The 20,762-nt window shown below is 35.3% G+C and overlaps 2 protein-coding genes across 6 annotated transcripts in view; one reads left to right on the top strand and one right to left on the bottom strand.

Moving 5' to 3' along the window:
* LOC119068954 (voltage-dependent T-type calcium channel subunit alpha-1G) overlaps positions 1 to 3,040 on the bottom strand; it is a 73,121-nt gene extending 70,081 nt beyond the window's left edge. For all 5 annotated transcript variants that reach the window (XM_037172820.1, XM_037172818.1, XM_037172822.1 and 2 more), the window contains exon 1: positions 2,797 to 3,040. The gene's annotated coding sequence lies outside the window, so the exon portion shown is untranslated. The remainder of the gene's footprint in view (positions 1 to 2,796) is intronic.
* Positions 3,041 to 17,426: 14,386 nt separating this feature from the next.
* Positions 17,427 to 19,713, top strand: LOC119068923 (histone-lysine N-methyltransferase EZH2-like). Its single transcript, XM_037172786.1, has 4 exons — positions 17,427 to 18,051; positions 18,109 to 18,739; positions 18,794 to 19,139; positions 19,211 to 19,713. The coding sequence occupies exons 1-4, from the start codon at positions 17,519 to 17,521 to the stop codon at positions 19,582 to 19,584; spliced, it is 1,884 nt and encodes a 627-aa protein (XP_037028681.1). The 5' UTR covers positions 17,427 to 17,518; the 3' UTR covers positions 19,585 to 19,713.
* Positions 19,714 to 20,762: the final 1,049 nt, after the last annotated feature.

The following is a 20,762-nucleotide window of genomic DNA, read 5'->3' as shown; positions in this document are numbered from 1 at the left end:
ACTTTCCTCATTGGATCACATTAAGACACTCCTATTGGTTGTTTTAACGTTGCAACAAGAAAGTGCAACGGACGCTGTCTTCAGCATCACACAATGTACAGCTAGCTGAAGAGACTCATTCAATATTCTGAAGGTACAAAACTTTATTTTCCCTGGAAAACACACTAATTCCAGGGGTGGTGTTATCTAATACGCAGAAAAAATCAAGTTCAATCGAATACACGAGAACAAACAAACAGAGCATAATGCTCAAAACAAACGAGGCATTCAAAACGTGTTTTGGTCCTATTTTTCATGACGAAATTTTCGAAACTGTCAAATGAAGTTAGAACTTTTTCTATTCAAAATCGCGATTGCTGCATCTGTCAATGAAAACTAGGACCAAAACACGTTTTCAATGCCTCGTTTGTTTTGAGCATAATTGCTCTTCCCTTTCCCATGGATCGCGTGTAGCAAAAGTGGAGACGAAATGCTGTTCGTTTCAGGCTTTCGAACTCGATTCGTAATTAACAATCACAGCAATTTGCTGTAGAGTGTTCCAGTTCGAATTTCGAAAACATTTCGAACAACTTTGTCCCCGCGACATCCCATATCAAAAATGGCAAAAGAGAAAGTGAAAATATTTTTTTCTATTGTGTCCCTGCAGCATAAAAGTGGACAATTTCCGAAATGGAATGAATTATGATTTATGAAAAAATATTTTCTTAAAATTAGAAATATCGTCATCAATTAATGAAAGAAAATTAAGAAGGGCAGGTGCTTCCGAAACTTTGTGAAATAATTTTGCCTTCTGAAACCTCTGAAATTTTCTAATCTGAATCTTTTACCTTGCGGTTTTCGACGGAATATCAAAGGAAAATCTCTTGCTTTAAAATATGATTATTAAAAATTCCAGTCATCAGGACATGTATGTACCAGTAGTATTTCATTGGTATGTTTTTTTTTTATGAATTGGTGACAGACTAATGATACATGCCCGAAGACTGGAGCCGACACCCTAACTCCTAACATAATTTGCACATAGGCTAAAACTACCAAATACGATGACAATTGAAATTGGTACAGGTGCTAAGCTGTTTAATGTATGGCAAGCGCTCTATTGGCTTTTATTTTGTTCGTTCCAACGAATAGACAATAGAGAACTCGTAATGGAGTAGTGGCTCGTATTTGGTAGTTTTACTCTATTTTTCTGACCAAACAAACAATTTTTCCCTTCCTTTGTTCGAAAAGTTTGCTCACTCGAAAGAACTTAGCTCAAGGGTTTCCCCGACAATAACTAACAGCTCCAATATAACATTAAATCGGCACATTTTATCTATCTATCTCACAAATTATTTTATGGAATCTTCGGGCCATTTCAGTAGCATTTATCTTTAGAAGCCATCAATACTACATAGGAAAATAAACACTCAGCAATAGTTAAAAAGGTAGTGTAACACAACAATGCTATAAATAGAAAGATTATACATCTACGGTATTAATGTGAGCCATCTCGCCAATGACCGAACCATCAATCTGGCATAAATAACCAAAATGCCGCTTAATAGAATCGCATTAACGATACAATAAATAAATAATTTAACGGAACCCATAAATTCTCCCCCAAAACAGAAAACGAAGAATTGTCTCCCAAACATTTGTATTGATTTTGTGACATATTTTTTTCTTGCTTTCTTTCTTCTCTACCCTCCCAAATATATACATAAACGCCTTACTCTATTTGATTAGCCTGCAATAAAAAGTTTTGATTGCATGTTTTCCATCGTACGATTCCCGAAAATTTTTGTCATACAAAATCCTAAACAAACTTAACGCTCTCCGTTCGTATCACACCGCGCGCGTACACACACTTTCTGCTCAATAGCGAAATATGTCTGAAAATGTTTTATGATACTGTGTGTTCCCAGACTCACAATACATACATTTTTCGCTTAAAAACATTCATACATAAAAATTTTCTTATTTTATGTTTGATATAACTAATGCGATGTGTATGTTTATAGCCATAAAGATTCTCGAAATATATACAATGTAATGAAGTCGAGTGTATATACATCACATCAAATATACATGTTTGTACATCAATAATAAAAACATTGTATACATAAATATTCCTGGAACCACACAATTCATCCCATCCGAAAAACAGTGTACACGGTACGTATATAAATATATATATTTTGTATGAATGCGAATTGCTAATGGTGTGTACCATCGTACACCTAACCACCTACACCTTTAGAGAAGAAAATATATGTATATGAGACAGTCATAAGAGACAACGGAGCCACCGAAAAGGATATACACCGAAGAAAATACAAACGTATATATATATACATAAACCAACGAACCAACCAACTATGTAACCCAGAGTTTTCACTTTTCGCATTTACGATGCTGTAGCAAGCATAAAACAGGTATATAGAGCAACACCGTACAGACATTTTCTTCTTGTTGAGCATGTAATTTAAAGTTTGACTCAACAAGGTTTCAGTTTCTTTACAAATCCATTCCACAGCACAGATTTTATTGCCCATAACGATTGTAATATCAACATTATTTCTGCAGAATTTGAACAAATATTATCATTTTGGAAATAAATTTTGTGGAAATTAAACCAATTATTGTAATATGGTTTACTAATATAGTTTGGACTGATACGAAATTAAAAAAAAGAAAAATTCCCACCGACAATAACGTGCGCTGAATGACCTTTAATTCTGCTGTAGCTCATCTGATTGAAACAGGACGAGAGAAGGAAAAAAAAGTAACACTCGTATATATATGTATATTAACCCCCGGATGTGATGGTTGGTTGTTAAATTTCCACTGTTTCGATTTTGCACCAGTTTACACTCAATAATTCAAATAACTGCAGACGAACATAATCAAAAACATTGATTCGTATAGCCAAAAAAGCACTTCATACACTTAACAACTAAACAATTAAAATTTTATTTAATTCTTTTTTTCCACTAAAACAAACATCTAAGTGAATGTGGAACGAGCACAGTTATTCCGGAGCCAAAATGTTTCCCGTTCAGAGGCAATAGCCTACTGGACAGGCAACAGTAAAAAATCTTCCAAATAATTTCAATAATCTGGATTGGTATAAAAATAGATTTGTGCGCAGACGTCCTATGGTTGTTTATGTGTGATGGGAAATGTGCTTGACGCGGATTGGTATAAAATACACGTTGTCTCTATGTACTTCAATAGCAACAGTTGTGCATGCTGGAATATTCTTTCGATTTTCGTTGAGGAAACAACATATAATATGAGTGTAAGAGGATGTTAGCACTAGGGACTCATTCATTTCGCATGATTACGATTAATTATCATTTAGTTTTCAGACATATTCTCCAACAATTTCGCTTTCTCAAAGAATACAAAAAAAATAATAATAAAACTTCCAGACAATGGAAAATCATTCATCAAGATTTGTTTAGATGAATGAGAGTTTTTTTGGTTCGGATAAAGACAAACTACAACTCAAACTCTTGTCTTAGAAGTCTTCCATAAAGTATGTTGGCAGTAGGCTTTTTAAGGGGGGGAGAAGGAGCGCACTAAATTTTCAAGAATGCGTACGCAAGGTACAGACTTTTTCAAGCGTGTAATTTACGCAATGTTTCTAACAGTTTCTAAAAAATGTGTATTTTATATTTTAAACACTTTTGTGACTACACAAAAAATGTGCAAGAATTCTTCTAGAAAGCAGATTTACAGTCAAAGGCACTGAGACAGTGTAATTTCGGTATGAATCTGCTTCATCTATTTTTCACCTGATCCACACAAACAATCCAAACTGTTTATACTTGTTTATACATATTGAAGCTGCTACGCGCACGCGCATGGTAGTGGTAAAACCATATAAAGCCATATAAACTATTTTGATTGTATGTATCAATCAGCTGAAAAACAGCTCAAGCAAATTCATGCTGAAATTTCACTGCCTCTGTCTGTAATATTTCTTAGTAACAAATTTGAATTTAAAAAAAAACTGCACTTTGTTGTGGTTTATTACGCAACCAATCAAAATTCGAAAAAGTTTGTAATTTCTCAAAAAGCTTAAAGGGTCTATGGAGGCGGAGAGGAGTCTGAAAATTGTCACTTATTGTGTATTAGAGTGAAGCGATTTTCGGAAAATGTCAAACTGTGCTTCAGGATCCAGCTGGTTCAACTCAGCTCAATTCCCAAGAAAATGTGGTTTTAAAAAAGTGATTTTTTGAAAATTACTTAGTCTGGGTGATTCTGTAAACCTCAATAACATTTGTTCTAATGTTTCCTCTACTTTGAAAGTGTTTCTGCTTACAGGAATAATCTTATTATCGAATTCACTTGAAATGTATCCTAACATTTTGCTAAACCCTAAATGTCAGCCCTTCCAAGTGAGGGCGTTATCATCAAATGGATTTAATGTTTAATAATTTGTAGACACACTAAGCTAACAAGTCCATTAAAAATCCAAATCCAATCCAACCCAATGAGCCACTCGAGAAATACTTTTTCAGGAACCAATTGTTTCTCGTGTGTAAAATTTTTTGGTGTGTTTTCAAGTTTCAGATCTTCAACCTCATACCTCTGCAGGTAAGTTTAAATTTTCATTGATAAAAAAACCGGAAAAAAGAATTTTGGAAAAATGACCAAAACTTGTTCGAGCTATCACCAAAATTTTAATATTTTCAATGAACTCTCCTTCTTCTTCTTCTTTTTCAGCCTGTTTCTATCCTCTGCTGGACGTATGCCTTCCCAATTCTCTTCTATTCCGAACGACCCGTTGCCACTTGTTACCAATTTGCGCCTGCAATTCTCTTTATACCATTATTTCATCTCTCTGCAATATGTCCCGCCCAGCTCCACTTTAAAGATGCTATTCTGTCCATGAATCAACGACTTTTGTTTGTTGTCGAATCCATTGATTTGTCATACTCCGTTCCATGGCTCTTTGTGCAACTCTTAATTTATTTTCGGAAGCTTGTGTTAACATTAACGTTTCCGCTCCATACGTGAGCACAGGAAGGACATACGTATATCGAACACTTTACGTTTCAGACTATTGTTCATTTTGCTTTTGAAAATTAGCCTGAGTTTCACGAACGCTGCCCATGCACCAATTCTACGTTTTATTTTTGCAGTTTGGTTGTCCAGACCCGACTTGAATTTGTGACCCAGTTATGTGAACTGTCGACTCGTTCAATTACAGTATCACCAATTTTAATGTCTCTGTCGTCATCAATGTTTGTCATGATTTTCGTTTTCGACAAATTCATCTTGAATTCGAAAAAAATTAATCTGTCAATAAAATCGATAAATGATTCTTTTGACAGAAAAATAAAATTTATTGCCTACGCGCAATGAGTTCCCTCAATATTATTATCTTAAGCAAACATTATTAAAACTAACACGATAATTTACACTTCCCCTGCACCGTTTTCTCTTTTTCGCTTGAGCAATAAAGTGATGGTATAGACATTCCCCTTAAATGCCAATAATGTATTATTAATCGGAAGTTTAAAGTTTTAAACAAAAAAGCTTCAAGCTTCGGCTTTTAAAAAAATGTATTTTTTCCGCGTCTTCAAGCACGGATCGACATTTTCCAAAAATCGCTACATCATAGTACGTACATAATACTGTGTGGATGGCCCCTTACGGACTTAATCGATCATCTTGCAGTTTAAGGGTTTGTCATTTTCACTAGGGTTTACATAAATATTTTATTCCTCCACTTATATACATTTCAATTGATGTTCACAAATAATACAATTTAAACCATGTAACCATTGTTCGACTAATATGATTTAATCACATATAATAAATATAAAACATAGTATTCTTGCGAAGCACTTATCGTTTTTCGATAATACTGCCCCAGTTAACAGTAAGGCCTCATTGATAATTAATAGATCGTGAAGACTTCATATCCAATTAATTCCACCGTCGATATCCACGTTGAGTTGATATATACAAGTAAACAGATTAGCATTCGTAAAGCACGTGGATTTTCATTGGATTTCTGATTTTTCTCCAACTGTACGATAAAATTAACTTTTTGTAACAGTGTACCAGCATTCAAACTTTTAATTTGCAGTTTACCCCAACCCAATCTGTGAGCAATTTACTTCAGCTGTTCAGCTGGTAGAAGATAATGAGGCTGTATTAGTGGACTGTGGACCAGCTGAAAAACAGCTGAAGCAAATTGCGTAAAAACTTCATTTCTTGTCACGTTTTTCTGGAAATCAAACTTAAGTCATTCGAGAATATATTGTTTGTTTGTCTCTCAATAGTATCCCAGACAGTCTTAGAGGCTTGAAACTTGTAATACAGATTCCCGACTAAAAGTTAGGAAGAATTTTCGGAAGAAAAATTTTTATAGTCGAGATCAGTGAAACTTAGACATGAATTTACGTCGGTTGTTATTAATCTGCACTGATACGAACAAAACTGCTCCTACTTGTTAGTCGGGTGAAAAACGCATGTGTGTGTAGTAATAAAACCTTATAAAGAGAGACTTTGAGCAATGTCTAAATTTCCTGATATTAATCCCGAGCAAAGCCAGTCAGACTTTACAGTCTCCTCATACAGAACAACATTAACTGTAGCAAATGTATAATGTATGCCGATGGATTTATGGACGGTCGTTTGTTGAATCGGAGGCTTTCACGAAGCAATCGTAGAGGGTTGCGTTGCCTAGTTTTAAATATTTTGCAGACTAAATTTTACTCGTAGTCACTGCAGAAATGGTTGGTATTCATTGCCATGATATAAGAAATTTTTGTTTTTGTGAAATTTTATCTTCATACCTCGTCTTACTTATAATGACTTATCATTCTCGAGCCAACATTTCTTAAAGATTTGCCTAAACAAAACAGTGATCATTCACGGTCACAAAAATTTTCAAAATTGTTTATCTAAGTAGTCAATGCTGCGTTTCTTTGACCATCCTATTCACCCGTAAGTGTTACAATTTACCGTTAAGTGACTCTAACAACGAAATCTTTTTTAAATGAGTTTTGTGAAGCAAATTTGACTAGGTGATAAACATTTAATACCAAAAAGGATCATCCATGTGATACACTTCCGATGAATTGTAGTGTAAAAAAGGTCCAATGAATGGAAAATCATCTCTTCATATCTATAGCGCTGGATCGAATATAATATAGAACATTTTGTGTGTGGATATACCGTTTATTGGTAGGACCCGTCCATATAAAATATACGTAAGTCATTTACATCGAAATAGAGAATGTGATGACAAGTTGTATAATGTCTAATGTCTGCATAAAGGGGGTTATGTATACAACAGCGAAAGGCAATTTTATATAAATAGAACTTAATATGTACAATAAAAGAGAAATGAAACATAAAAGTTTAGAAGCGTGTAAAGAGTGACCATTTTCGTGTATAAGTCTCAAATCAATTTAAGTCAAGTGGGACGAGCAATTTGTGGTGTTTCCTTCGAATTAGCAACGTTTGATAGCTTTTCCCGTGATTTTGTGAAGTTAGATGTCATTAGGTCATGCTAATATTACATCGACAGATAATATTGTTCGTTAAATTGTAGAGAGTAGCAATGTAAACTAGCACTGCACGCGTCCATTTGTGATAGTAACGTTTACACGTTATCTGTAATGAGGTATATTCTGCCGTAATTTGCATAAGAAACCAGTGTTTCTTTTGCGAATTATTTGTGGTCATTTTCCGGCAAGTTGTTTATTGAAAAAAAAATCGAGAAAAATTGCATAACATACAAGTGACCAATTTGTTCATAAAAAACTATACTTGTCGAAAAATAACATAAGAAACATTTTCGCATAAGAATAGTACATTACTATACCAGTGAAGCCCTCGGATACTTTTACTCATCTGGATACGACATATCAAATTACTTCACTGGTATAGTAATGTACTATTACTTTACGAGCGAGAGAAAAGGTTTTCACTAGTGAGGGAATTTTACCTCACTAGTAAAGTAAAATACTTTTATATGAAAATTTCTTCAAAATGTTTCTTATGCAAATTATTTGCAAGAAAATTTTTTTTTACAAATTATTTATTGACATTTTTGATCAAGTAAGTAGATTCTTATGAAACGTAAAATTTCTTAAAAAAAATAAATGGAAATGTACCGTTAAGTGTTTCTTATTCAAATTACGGCAGTGTAGTTCGAAGGACTTAGACAATGAGGGATTGAACTTTTGACCAATTCGATGCAGAACGTTATTCTAAGCAAAAAATTGTTCTACTGTATGCCTCTAAAATACACACTTTTTTCTATAAAATTAATTTTGTTTACAAAGTATGACCCTAAATCGACCCAATTTTGTCAGCCGCTTAAAATGTGCCGGAGGCCGTTTCCAGTCTCTATGAAAATAAGTATGTGTAAGTTGTTCTGCAACGAGAACTACATGAGTATTGACAATTCTGATCAAAAGAATTTCTTAAAACAGTGTAAAATCTAAAATATAGGGCCGCCATTTTGTAATTTTCTTACGGACGGCTGTAAGTTTCGAAGTTTAGACGAACTTATAAAAAGATAAGTGCATTTTAGAGACATACCGTAAAACAATTTTTTGTTTAGAATAATGTTTTACGTCGATTAAAAATATCTTGTCAAAACTTCAGTCTCCCATTGTAGCTCCATAAACGCATACTAACGCTGTAAGTAAAGCATTTACTAAAAATGTTCTGACGAACATTGGGGTTGTATATTAGATGCACAAAAGACATTCTAAGATCTTTTTATATAATTACTCTGAGAGCGTATCAATCAAACACAGTTCTCTTTTACATCTTTTCAACGCTTTGGTAAAATTGTATGAAAATAACTATGTACATGCAGCAACTAGCCACAACCTAAAAGAAAATCTGTAAAAATCAAAATAAAATATTTGTCAAGACGACAAAACTTACCCCAGTCGAAAATCGTCTGTCAATTGTAAAGAAACGGTTGGCTGATATGTTTATCGGGAAATAAACAATTTGACTCAAGACTTCCCGCTTCAATTGATGCAACTGAACATCATCTGTAGTCCAAAATGTGTATTGCTCAATATTTTCGATTAATGATTTAACCTGACAATAAAATGTTAGCGAATTTAGAAACGAATGAGAAGAGGTTATCAATTTTTCCGGGTTTATACCTCTAAGACACCAGATTCACAAGCATTAACCAGTGTTGTGAAACATGACAATGCAAAGAAAAGTGATGCTAGTCCCTCTATAACAGGTTATATTTCAAGGAAGACTCTTGAAGATCGACTTTCAAAAATCGATCCCATTGATGTGGGTTGTTTAATAGATGCCTGCACAGGTATAAAACCGTAGGCACCAAAACCAAATAACTATTATATCATTGCCAAAACCACTCTAAAAAGAAACTTGTTAATATGCAGGCAGCTGCTGGTTGGCGAGAAATCCTTTGATATATGAGATGTAATTTTCTGGAAAAAATATATGCAAGAGAAGTATCTTGACTTTAGCTCTCCAATGAACCCATTGTCATGTTGTCTATATAGTCATTTATATAGTAATTTCTAGACTTTTAGAAGCCTATCAGTAGCTGCATAATGAAGATTTTTTTTATAGTAGTTTCAGCGCGCACGGCCCAAGACCTCTCCCGGTATATATAAACCATCTCACACGAAAATGGGTCCGATTTTTAGAAGTCGATCTTCAAAAGAATCCCCTCCCCATTGAAATTAACGAGTTAAACGTTAAACTAAAATTTTGCTTCACTAACCAAACACTTGCAGCACGTACAGCTTTGCTTGTGTATTAAGGAAAATCCAATACAACTGATGCGTTATGTAAATGAACCAGAACATTGTCATAAACAGCAAATTCCACCCGAAGAACGTATTGATTGCGTCAATCAATTTCCACAAGTCGTAGTGCACCAATTTAACATATTTTAGAAATTCAATTTTGTCAGACTTACGAACAAAAATCGGTTTATGTCGAAATTTTCCATTAAGTTGATGAAGAAACATCGTAACGATGTCACTGTATAACACGAAATGCAACAGTTGAATGGGGTACGTAGCTCGAATTAAAGAAATTAGCAATGATGACCATTCTCTCCCAGGATGTACTATCCAGACTTCAACGAGTACAAGTATTTGTGAAACAAGATAAGTTGTATAAACGATTAGAAATTTAAGCTTGTAGCGGAATTCAATACACTTGAGCGAAAGTCTTATGGATTTTTCGCCAAACTGTTTTTCGAGTCTTCCAATTTGATTTATGATTGTTTTATAGTCATTTTTATTGAAATAGCACTGTCCAGTAGCCGTTAGAATCATCAGAAGTGACGGTAAAAGTGCACCATAGTAAATCAAGACAAAAATTATGCCGTATGACGTGAAATGTGGAAAAAATACCAGATAAAGTGTTAATGTTCCGCATAAAAATGAAGTAACAACAACCGGAACAAGATCGATGAGCTTTTTCGTTCGTATAGCCGGTTTCAATCCAATGATATAAAGAAAATTCAATGAAAAATTGAACTGCTCAAGAAAAATCATAATTTTGGTTTTTTTGTGATATACAATCGTACTGACAGTGTGAGACTAACGCTTCAATATAATATCTGAAGCGAAATTAATAATCCTAATTAATACGAAAAAGTTTATTTTCTTTTCGTAACAAACCAAAAACAAAAATGAACGTTAGCATAGTTCGAGACGCAGTTCTTTACATAAACATTGACATAAAGCTAAACAGAACATATGCAGGTTATCCACGATGACAACTCATAATAATAATCGTTCACAATACTCATGCTAGTGGATATACCGTATCGAAAGTCTATAAGTCATTTTCAGGTTACAGTACTTTCAGACGTAAATTATTCACTTTAGTTTCGTTTCGTATGAATTGTTTTAGCGTGGGTAGCATTTCTTAACGTGGACAGCCTTTGTTGTGATTTTTGTGATAAGTACCACAGAACTGGCAGCACCAGTCCTAAGTTGACGAAAATGTTTAATGAAATTTCATTCTATAACTCAAGTAAAAACCATATTAACATTAAAATATGTCGTTTCGTGTTGTCTGAAACGTTCCTATTGAAGTATTTTTAAGTTGCAAGAGTTGCAGGAGTTATTGCAAAAAATATTTGCCCTTTACGAATTTTGCAACTATCTTTTGCAGCTACTTCAGTCAGGTCCCCTCTTGCACGCTTTTTGCACGTTTTTCGAAAACGACAGCGACCTTGCATTGCAAGGCTTGCAAACACTAAAGTTACAGAATAACGAAAACAACCGAATTCTAACTAAATGAAGAAATTTATGAGCAAAACAGAAGGTTGCGGTCTGATTCCTTTCCTTACGGATTGTTAGCTGTTCCCGCAGTGAGTCAAAATTAAAGTGTCAAACCCAAACCAAACGCAGCATCGTATAGGTTTCTTCCAAGGCCGTTCAAAATGTCAATCGTCATCCACAGAGAAGCCAACACAACCTCACTTTGACGTTTTCACAAACAAATTTGTTTAAGTTGCGGTTATGTTTGCTTCTGTGGATGACGGTCGGTCGTTTTCGGCCTGTCAAAATTCGTTTTTACCATACATCAACGCACTTCTAGCAAAAGTGGTACTCTAAATAGGGTACTGATACTTGACAGTGCTCCATACAAAATTTTACGCTGTAAAAAGAGTGGGGATAAAATTCCATACAAAAACTACTCTATTTGGCAGCTGTCATCAATATAACCTTTGCTTGAAGTGCGTTGGTACGATGGAAGAAACCTATATGTGTATTCACGATATTCTGTTACATACTTACTACATAAAGCAGATAAAGTATATAGCCGTTAAAAATGAGAGGTGCAATTGCTAACCATAAGATTAACTGGATTGGATAGTACAGTACATACATTTACAATAGATTTTTTTTTCTGGTATTCTTTAATGTTCTTGTTTGACGTTGACTATAAAGTTTGAGCTAGAATGCTGATACCTCACTATAGTGCACATAGCGCATCAATCAAACACAATCTCCTTTTATATCTTCTCAACGCTTTGGTAAAATTGTATGAAAATAACTATGTACATGCAGCAACTAGCGACAACCTATAGAAGAAAATTTGTAAAAATCGAAAGAAAATATTTGTCAAGACGATAAAACTTACCCCAGTCGAAAATCGTCTGTCAATCGTAAAGAAACGGTTGGCTGATATGTTTATCAGGAAATAAACAATTTGACTCAAGACTTCCCGCTTCAATTGATGCAACTGAACATCATCTGTAGTCCAAAATGTGTATTGCTCAATATTTTCGATTAATGATTTAACCTGACAATAAAATGTTAGCAAATTTAGAAACGAGTAACGCGAGACCGAGAGCTGATATGCTTATTAATTCTTCCAGAGTACCACGATTTCAAACCCATGCCATACTATTACACAGTGTTAGAGGAGTTATTTTATCTCAGTAAGCTTGCATGCATCGATCGATGAAAAGCAGATTTGTTGAAAAATGAAGATACTGGTGACTCATCAAAAAACAATCATGCAATATGTGTCATACAGCACAAATCCTTCCATAAAAATGGTATTCCTGATGTGACACTAATTACCATAATAAGTCTGTCTCCAATTTAGTTTATAAATAGTAAGCTGACTCAGATTTACACTAAACCTAACCCTCGTTAGGCCTTTCCTAGTGCACAGACGTTTTAGCTAGTGTGGCTATGTGGTTTGGAACCGTTCGACTTGCCGGATGGTCAGCCGATAAACTTTTCGTAAATACCTCTAAAGTGCCAGACTCGCATGTATTGACCAGTATTATCAAACACAACGCTGCAAAGCATACTGAAGATAGTCCCTCTGTAAGAGTTTCTCTTTTTTAACTTAAAATTCAATTAGTTTTATTGTGTACGCGCCTTTTTGTGACGTCACTAAATAAATAGTATTAGTTAAATACATCAGAAATATTTTAAATCATAAGAGTAATTTAACATTCCTCTATGACTGTTGTCAAGATTTCGCTTAAACACGAAAAAGTAGGATATCACTATATTGGGGAAATATCGACAGGCTTCGATTGTTCCCCTCATATAGAGATGATCTACCATTATATACCAACCGAACAATTCTAGCTTATTTAGCTTTGAGTGCGTATTAAGGAAAATCCAGTACGACTGATGAGTTATGTGAATAAACCAGTACATTGTAATGAACAGCAAATTCCATCCGAAGAACTTATTTATTCCGTCAACCAATTTCCACAAGTCGTAGTGCACCAATTTAACATATTTTAGAAATTCAATTTTACCAGACTTTAGAAGAAACATTGGTGTGTGTCGAAATTTTCTATTAAGTTGATTAAGAAACATCGTGGCGATGTCACCATACAACACGAAATGCAACAGTTGAATAGGGTACGTAGCTCGCATTGAGGAAATTAGCAATGATGACCATTCTCTTCCAGGATGCAGTACCACAACCTCAACGAATACAAGTATTTGTGAAACGAAGAACACTGTGTAGACCATCAGGAATTTAAGCTTGTAGCGGAACGCAACTCGCTTGAGCGAAAGTCTTGTGGATTTTTCATCTAACTGTTTCTCGAGTTTTCCAATTCGATTTATAACTGTCTTATAGACACTCTTATTGAAATAGCATTGTGCTGTTGCACTAAGTATCATCAGGAGTGAGGGTAAAAGGGATCCATAGTAAATCATAACAAAGATTATGCCATATGACGTAAAATGTGGATAAAATAACAGATAAACTGTTGTGGTTCCGCACAAAAATGAAGTTATAACTACAGGAACGAGGTCGACAAATTTTCTAATTTCCGTTCTAGCCCTTAGTGCCGGTTTCAATCCAATGACATAAAAAAAATTCAAGAAAAAATGGAACTGCTCAAGAAATAACATAACTTTTTTATGGACTTTTTTTTGTGGTATCCCAGTGCACTAGCTGTGAAAAACTAACGCTTCAATAAAATATCTGAAGCGAAATTAATAATCATAATTAATACGAAAATGTTTGTTTTCATTTCGTAATAAAGTATCTATAGGTGGCAACAACGCACTTCAAGCATGAGTAGAGTACTGCTCTAAATAAAGGACAGAAAGGGGCAGTGTATTAAACAAATTTTTGTACTGCAAAAAAATCTGGAAAATTTTATAGTACAAAATAGTACTCTATTTGGCAGCTGTCAAAGTAGATACTTTTGCTTGAAGTACGTTGGTGGTAATAGTATTTACATGTTGTACGTTTTTAAGGAGAAAGTTATTCACGTGTGTATATGGGGCCATCCACGAACGACATATGCGTTTTTCCACAATTTTTGAAACCCTATCCTCCTGTCCACACTTTGCCAAAATGAACCACACTATGGCTTGTCACACGTTGCTTGACCCCCGCTCCTTTTCTCATGCTGACGTCCTTTATGGACGATCCCTATTACATATAAGAATACAATGAGTTTGTCTAATAACCACAATTTATTAACGGGAAACATGAATTCCTACAACAATATGCTAGTTGGCATAAATTGTGAGCACGTTTTGACGATAGATCGACCGATCGGCCATACGTGTTTTATAATTTCATTGCTTGCACACAGAAATGTCAAGTTTGACAACCTGAGAATATGCGTTGAATGTTGGATTTATCGCATTTGCCACATACCGACATCAATTGGTGAATTAAAAATCACTGTCTCAAGTGTGAAAGTGTCTGGCATAAAACAGGATAATAATAGCTATTTATCAACAAGTTCCGACAAGTATATTAAGTGTGGAAATCTTACATTTCGTCACTGGATTGAGAAATATTTATTTATCTACTGTAATGTCAAAGCATTCATAATTGGTACCCCTGTTTCAGTATCTAAAGCCTAGTATGTATCTCTGAGCGAAACGAAGGAATTACAGAAGATGTATGAGCGTTTTATGATCAGAGCGAGAAAACCGAAGACTAGTTATTATAACTTGCCTTGAGGTACTTGTCAAAGTATTTGCTTCTCTTTCAACGTGGTATGTTGAGAGCGAGAGGAGAGAAGACCAGTTTATTTTAACTTGCCTTGTCACGACAGCGTAAAGTTAACTAGGCAGGAGCGCTGATTTAACTAGGGACCTGAATAATCTAGTAGCTCTATATTTTTTGCCAACAATATTTTTCAATTTATGTCAGTGTTCATTTGAGTTCATTTTCATCCAGTGTATTAGGTCACTTATTTGACGTTTCGAAAATGAACCGCTTCTGTCTGGTTTGGTTGGTCAGTTATGGCTGACGTTGTCTTTTGATTAAAATCTTGTTAATTTGTGATGATTTTTGACATTACAGTAGACAAAATCTTGTTGGTAACTTCTTGTTGGCTAGTAAATGGAGGTTTTGCGCACACGACGTGTGAAATCTCACATCTAGTGTGCAAAACAACCTAATTTACTAACTAGTTAGCAAAATTGCTATTATCAAATCAATTTGTATGAAATGTAAATCATACATCTACCATACCTTCACGGCTTTAATCTATTATATAATTAAGAGCTAAGTGATTAAAGTGACAGTGCGCTTTTGAAAAATATTGATGTTACGATAATAATAACTAATCATAATTAAGGGTATACCAATGATGCAAGTCCTACATCTACTAACAACATTAATTCACCTGTTTGTCGCAAATATCGAGGAGAAGTTTAGATTGTTCCGTTAGGACACTTAAAAAAATTTACTTATTATCACATTTTCGTTTTCAACAGATTCTACATAATTTCTAGATCCACAGATTTGACAGTCTTGATATTGAATGGTTTTTTTGTATCCCAGTAAACTGGTAAAAAATGGGAAAAAATTCAAATATTTCATTCAAAATAACAGCTGTTAGAATGTTTAGGACAAAAAATATCAGATCCTGCATAAAACAAAAATGTGATAATACCTAACATTTGATAACTTGTTGAGAATTTTATCACTTGTTTCTTTATGCGATTGCTCGACGTGGGAGAATCTGATTACATAAAACATAAAGACATAAATTGTTGAAACAAAATTTCACAAATTCACACCTTAATTCTTTGTATTCTACGAACATCCTACATTTTGACTGACTACGCTGTAATTAACATGTAAATTCCAAAGACTACTTGACAGTTTCACCACCTTAATTGGTTTGTTCCAAGGCCATATGAATTGTCAAATTTCATCCATATAACCATAACCTCAATAATACCTCTGTGTAAATCGCGTAGGCGTTTTTCGGGTTGTCAAAGTTCGTGTTTACAGTTACTTGGAACAAACCTATAAAAGTTGTTTGTTTGCTAGAGAGAATATATCTTTTAAGTTGATAAAAAGACTAGATGGTCTGGAGGGATGAATTGACAGCTGACAGCTGCAATCGGTTCGCTTTTCATTGACTGTGTTCACTTTCGTTGAAAAAAAGTGAAAAGTGAACTATAGTGACCAAAAGCGAACCGATCACAGCTGTTAACTGTCAATTCATCCCTCCAGACCATCTAGTCTTTTTTTCAACTTAAAAGGTCTATATTGGCTAAACACAAAATTATCCTATACACCGACTGATCATCGGTCTAGTACAACAAAAAATGTGAAATTGTTGATATGAAGCAAATTTTGTTAAACTTAGCATAGCTCGTATACTCATAATCGCTTACAATAAGGAGTCCTAATCGTTCGAAAGCCAACAAGTAAGACTTTGTGTATTAGGCAATAATGAGCAGTGAAGAAACTGGATGAATCAGTGGATGCACAAATGAATTGAAAATAAAACTTCAACGCACTCTAATGCAATGAACGTCTACACAAGATATGTTCGAATGTCAAATTTTGTATGTAGCGGAGGACATAGCGATTTCATATAAACAAACTCACAGACTCTCATGAGAAATATTGAAATATTTGAATATCAAACGAATTGTTCAAATTTATCACACAAAGAAAACAATTGTCGCCACATTCTATTTAAATAGTACGTTTGATTGCTTTCCGATACGCGTGGCACACTTTGTTGCAAATCGTCAACACGATGCTGCCAATACTCTTTCTAGCAAACAAACTATTTTTATTAAGGCGCTTACGGCGTCAATTATTTGGTGAATAAAGGGTCGACTTAATTACAGATATTTCGTTTCGCGTCTGGGAATTTCAGGCAATGGCTTCAAGTAATTAAATTACACTATAAGACCCACTGGCAACTACTGGGAAAAAGGATCTTACAGAAAAAAGATGTTCCACAAATTTATCAGGCTCCATCGAGTCATTTAAATCGGTCTGTGGCTTGAAACTTGATTGAAAGGACGAAGACATTACGAATTCATTCTCAAACGAGAATCGTCTATCAAAGTGAACCTGCATCACTTTCGTTTATTCATTTCTAATTAAATAGCACGATTGTCGTATTAATACGTCACATTGCATTGTTACAATATATTGTGGGTCATATAACCTCAACAATCAATTACAAATTGCAATTTGCTCAAATGACAGTAGGCTCATTTGTTAAAAAGTAGATTTCCCGCTAAATTTGCGATCCAAAACACTTTTATTAATAAAAATGGATTGGGTAGCTATTATTAAAAAGGAATACGAATACGTGAAGATTCAGAAGGAAAAGCAAATCAACCGAATTTGGCATGAAAATTTGTTAGCGACTTCAGCTGTTACCCAAACAGAAGAAGCAGGTAGCGCAAAATGGAACCCAGAAAGCGACACATGTATGCAAAACGATGCGTCACATGGAAAAGGGCGAGATATTCCTAATGTGTTTATGTTACCGCCACAAACTCCTTTGCAATCGATGACAATGTGGTTACCGATATCACGAAATTTCGTGACAAGAGATTTTGAAGAACCGCATTTAAGTGATAGAAGTGGACGTGATACAAACTGCGAGTCCATTGACGATGAAATGTTTGTATGGCTTGTGCGGAGGATGGTCCGTTATCAAAGTAGCACGTCCGCAACATCATCAACAGAAGCAACTGATGGGCATCAGAGCGCAGACCCGATAGTCGACGAAGAAGTCCCAGATGCTGGGATATTTCAGAGCATCAGCTCGTTTTTCGATGGAAATTACACGGCAGACAAGTATGAGCGTTAGTGACATTTTATGACTATGAAGCGAGTAACCGATGCTTGTTACAGGTACATGAAGCTCACAAAATGTAAAACTACATCATGTACACCGAACATTGATGAACCAATGGGAGCACCTATTCAACCGCATCAATCTCTGCGATCATATCGTAAATATTTTTGTCGTCGATGTTGTCTGTACAATTGTCAGCTGCATCCTCCGGCGGACAATGCTGATCAAACTTCATTTGTACGCGAGAAAATCGTCGACGAACTGATGCCATTTACGGAGCCGTGTAGTAATACGTGTTACTTAACTAAGACGCTAGCGGGCGATGCAACGTTATTGGAAAATACGAAGAAAGAAAACCCAACTGAATTTGGCGAAATTTTCATCCCTGAGTCAGCAGAAGACTTTGATCAGTCTTTCGATGAGATTTCACCTTCAAATCTCTCTCCAAATCTGAGTGATATATCCTTCAATACTTTCGATCAAATTTTCGGGGAGATTGTTACCAACAGTTCCGAAAGTATGGCTCAATCGTCAATCATTCAAACAGTGGCAACTGATGCGGATGCAGCAACAGATCCAGAGCCTGAATGGAGTTCCTCGGATCTATCTTTGTTTCTAGTTTTATTCAATGTTTTTCCTTACAATTGCTGTGCAATTGCTATGACGATGCGTAAATCATGCGAAGAGGTAACTTTCAATACTTATCACACCTGGTCTTTGTTTTTAAATGTTTTGCTTTAGGTTCACAGGAAAATGGTATTAAGGGACCCTCCGGTTCGAGCAGATGCAAAGAAAAAATCAATCCGAAAGGAACGATCCAAGTTTCATGGCAAACTCCAGAGGCATCTAACACAAACGTACTCACCATGCAACCACATGGAACCGTGCGATCAGACTACGAAGTGTATGTGCCAGAATTGTGAGAAATATTGCAGTTGCGGCCTGGACTGCAAAAAACGAATGCCCAACTGTTCATGCAAAGGTTCGTGCACGACATTGAAGTGTCTCTGCTATTTCGACCAGCGTGAATGCGATGCCGAGTGTGAATGCCACTCATGTAAGAACATGGAAATTCAAACTGGGCGTGGTAAGTGACCGTGAGCCGCAACAAATGTTTTTAACGTTCAATGAAATTCAACGGATTTTCACTCTTTAAAGGGAAGAAATTGCAAATCATTTCATCGTCCATCCATGGCTGGGGTGTCATGGTCGATGAAACTTGCCAAAAAGACGACTTCATATCCGAATACAAGGGTGAGATTATTTCAATTGAGGAGTGCGAGCGTCGTGAAAAATTCTACGATAAGAGTCATTGCACGTACATGTTCAACTTGAATGGCGATAGTGTGATAGACGCTAGGTTTTTCAGTAATAAACTTCGGTTTTTGAATTTCTCTGAGACGCCCAACTGCTACTGCAGAGTGATGATGGTGAATGGGGATCATCGAATCGGTGTCTATGCAGCCAGGAATATTGCGGCCGGAGAAGAGCTAACAATTGATTACGTAACCTATGATCCGACACGCCGCTGATCAAGTAAAAGTTTCTGTGCATTTTTATGAAGTTAATTTTTATTAGTGGTGTCATGTGAAATCGTTTTTTTTAGTTTAATAAAAAGTCCTTTGGGGGAACGAATATGGAAAGTGGTTTTGAATACATTTGTTCCTTCCCTGCAGAGATGTAGAATTCATACAGACGATGATGTCAGGATTTTTGTCAGGTGAGATGATCTAGTTTTATAAAAACACGCTTGCCTCGAGACATATACGGAGACTCTGAAAATGTATGTATGTCGACCAGTTTTGTTGTGAAAGCCACTGTTTTGATCAAGTCGACCAATGAAAACCGGAGTGTTACCACTTCTCAATTCATTTATTTACTACAAAGAAGACCGCAAAAGAATTGAGTAAAATTGGTAGGTAAGTCGGCTTGGCTCACTTCAACAGTTTATACGTATGTCTGTTGGACGATTGATTTTAGGCAATTTCGCTAGTGGTAACCCCATCGATGTAATATAGGGTAAATTTAGGTCGTTTTTGAGCTTTGTTAAATAAATGAGGTCTTTTTTTCCGGAATAGGTAGCTTTATTGATGACCAAATATTTCGACCACAGTTCATCTTCAGTGATTTGATCTATGCGTGCACTTTTCATCGATTTACACATTAATTTTTAGTAATTTAGTCCTATCTGAAAAAAGAGAACCATCGCTCTGTGTCAAATAGTGTAGGGTTTGAGTGAAAATGATAAATATTTGTGGTGATGTAGCCCAACTACGAGGAAACTAAGAACTTGTGCCAATTTTCGTGAACTATGAACTATTGCGTTTTCTCGTAGTATGTTACACCACCACAAACAATTATTTATTTTCCTAAAAGCCAACCCATTTAGGCACAAAATGATGGTCCCAATTTTCCCAGAAGGAAGGGAAGACTCTGTTGGAGATCAACTTAGCAATCACATCGAATTTGTGATCATAGGAACTTTAGTCTAAATTGTGTGTTTGTCGTGTTCTGGTTCATTAAACTTTTCTTTACATAAATCGTTATTTCACTGGAACTTATGTCCCAGATTTTGAGTTTTATCGGACCTAGGTTAGATCACCACAAACGATGTTTTTACTTTTTCCAAAAAGCATACGAGTCCAAAGTCATTAACAAAAATAAAACATTTTTGCGCCCTAATGTAAGCTTCAATTTTGCCAAATGAAGA

The sequence above is a fragment of the Bradysia coprophila genome (genome assembly GCF_014529535.1).
Source record: "Bradysia coprophila strain Holo2 chromosome X unlocalized genomic scaffold, BU_Bcop_v1 contig_20, whole genome shotgun sequence".
Taxonomy (NCBI): domain Eukaryota; kingdom Metazoa; phylum Arthropoda; class Insecta; order Diptera; family Sciaridae; genus Bradysia; species Bradysia coprophila.
This window is presented reverse-complemented; position numbering and strand designations above follow the sequence as displayed.

Coding starts and splice junctions, on each gene's coding strand:
- LOC119068923 (XM_037172786.1), top strand. CDS start 17,519: ATGGATTGGGTAGCTATTATTAAAAAGGAATACGAATACGTGAAGATT. Junction 18,052..18,108: donor GGAAATTACACGGCAGACAA/GTATGAGCGTTA, acceptor TGCTTGTTACAG/GTACATGAAGCTCACAAAAT. Junction 18,740..18,793: donor TGCGTAAATCATGCGAAGAG/GTAACTTTCAAT, acceptor GTTTTGCTTTAG/GTTCACAGGAAAATGGTATT.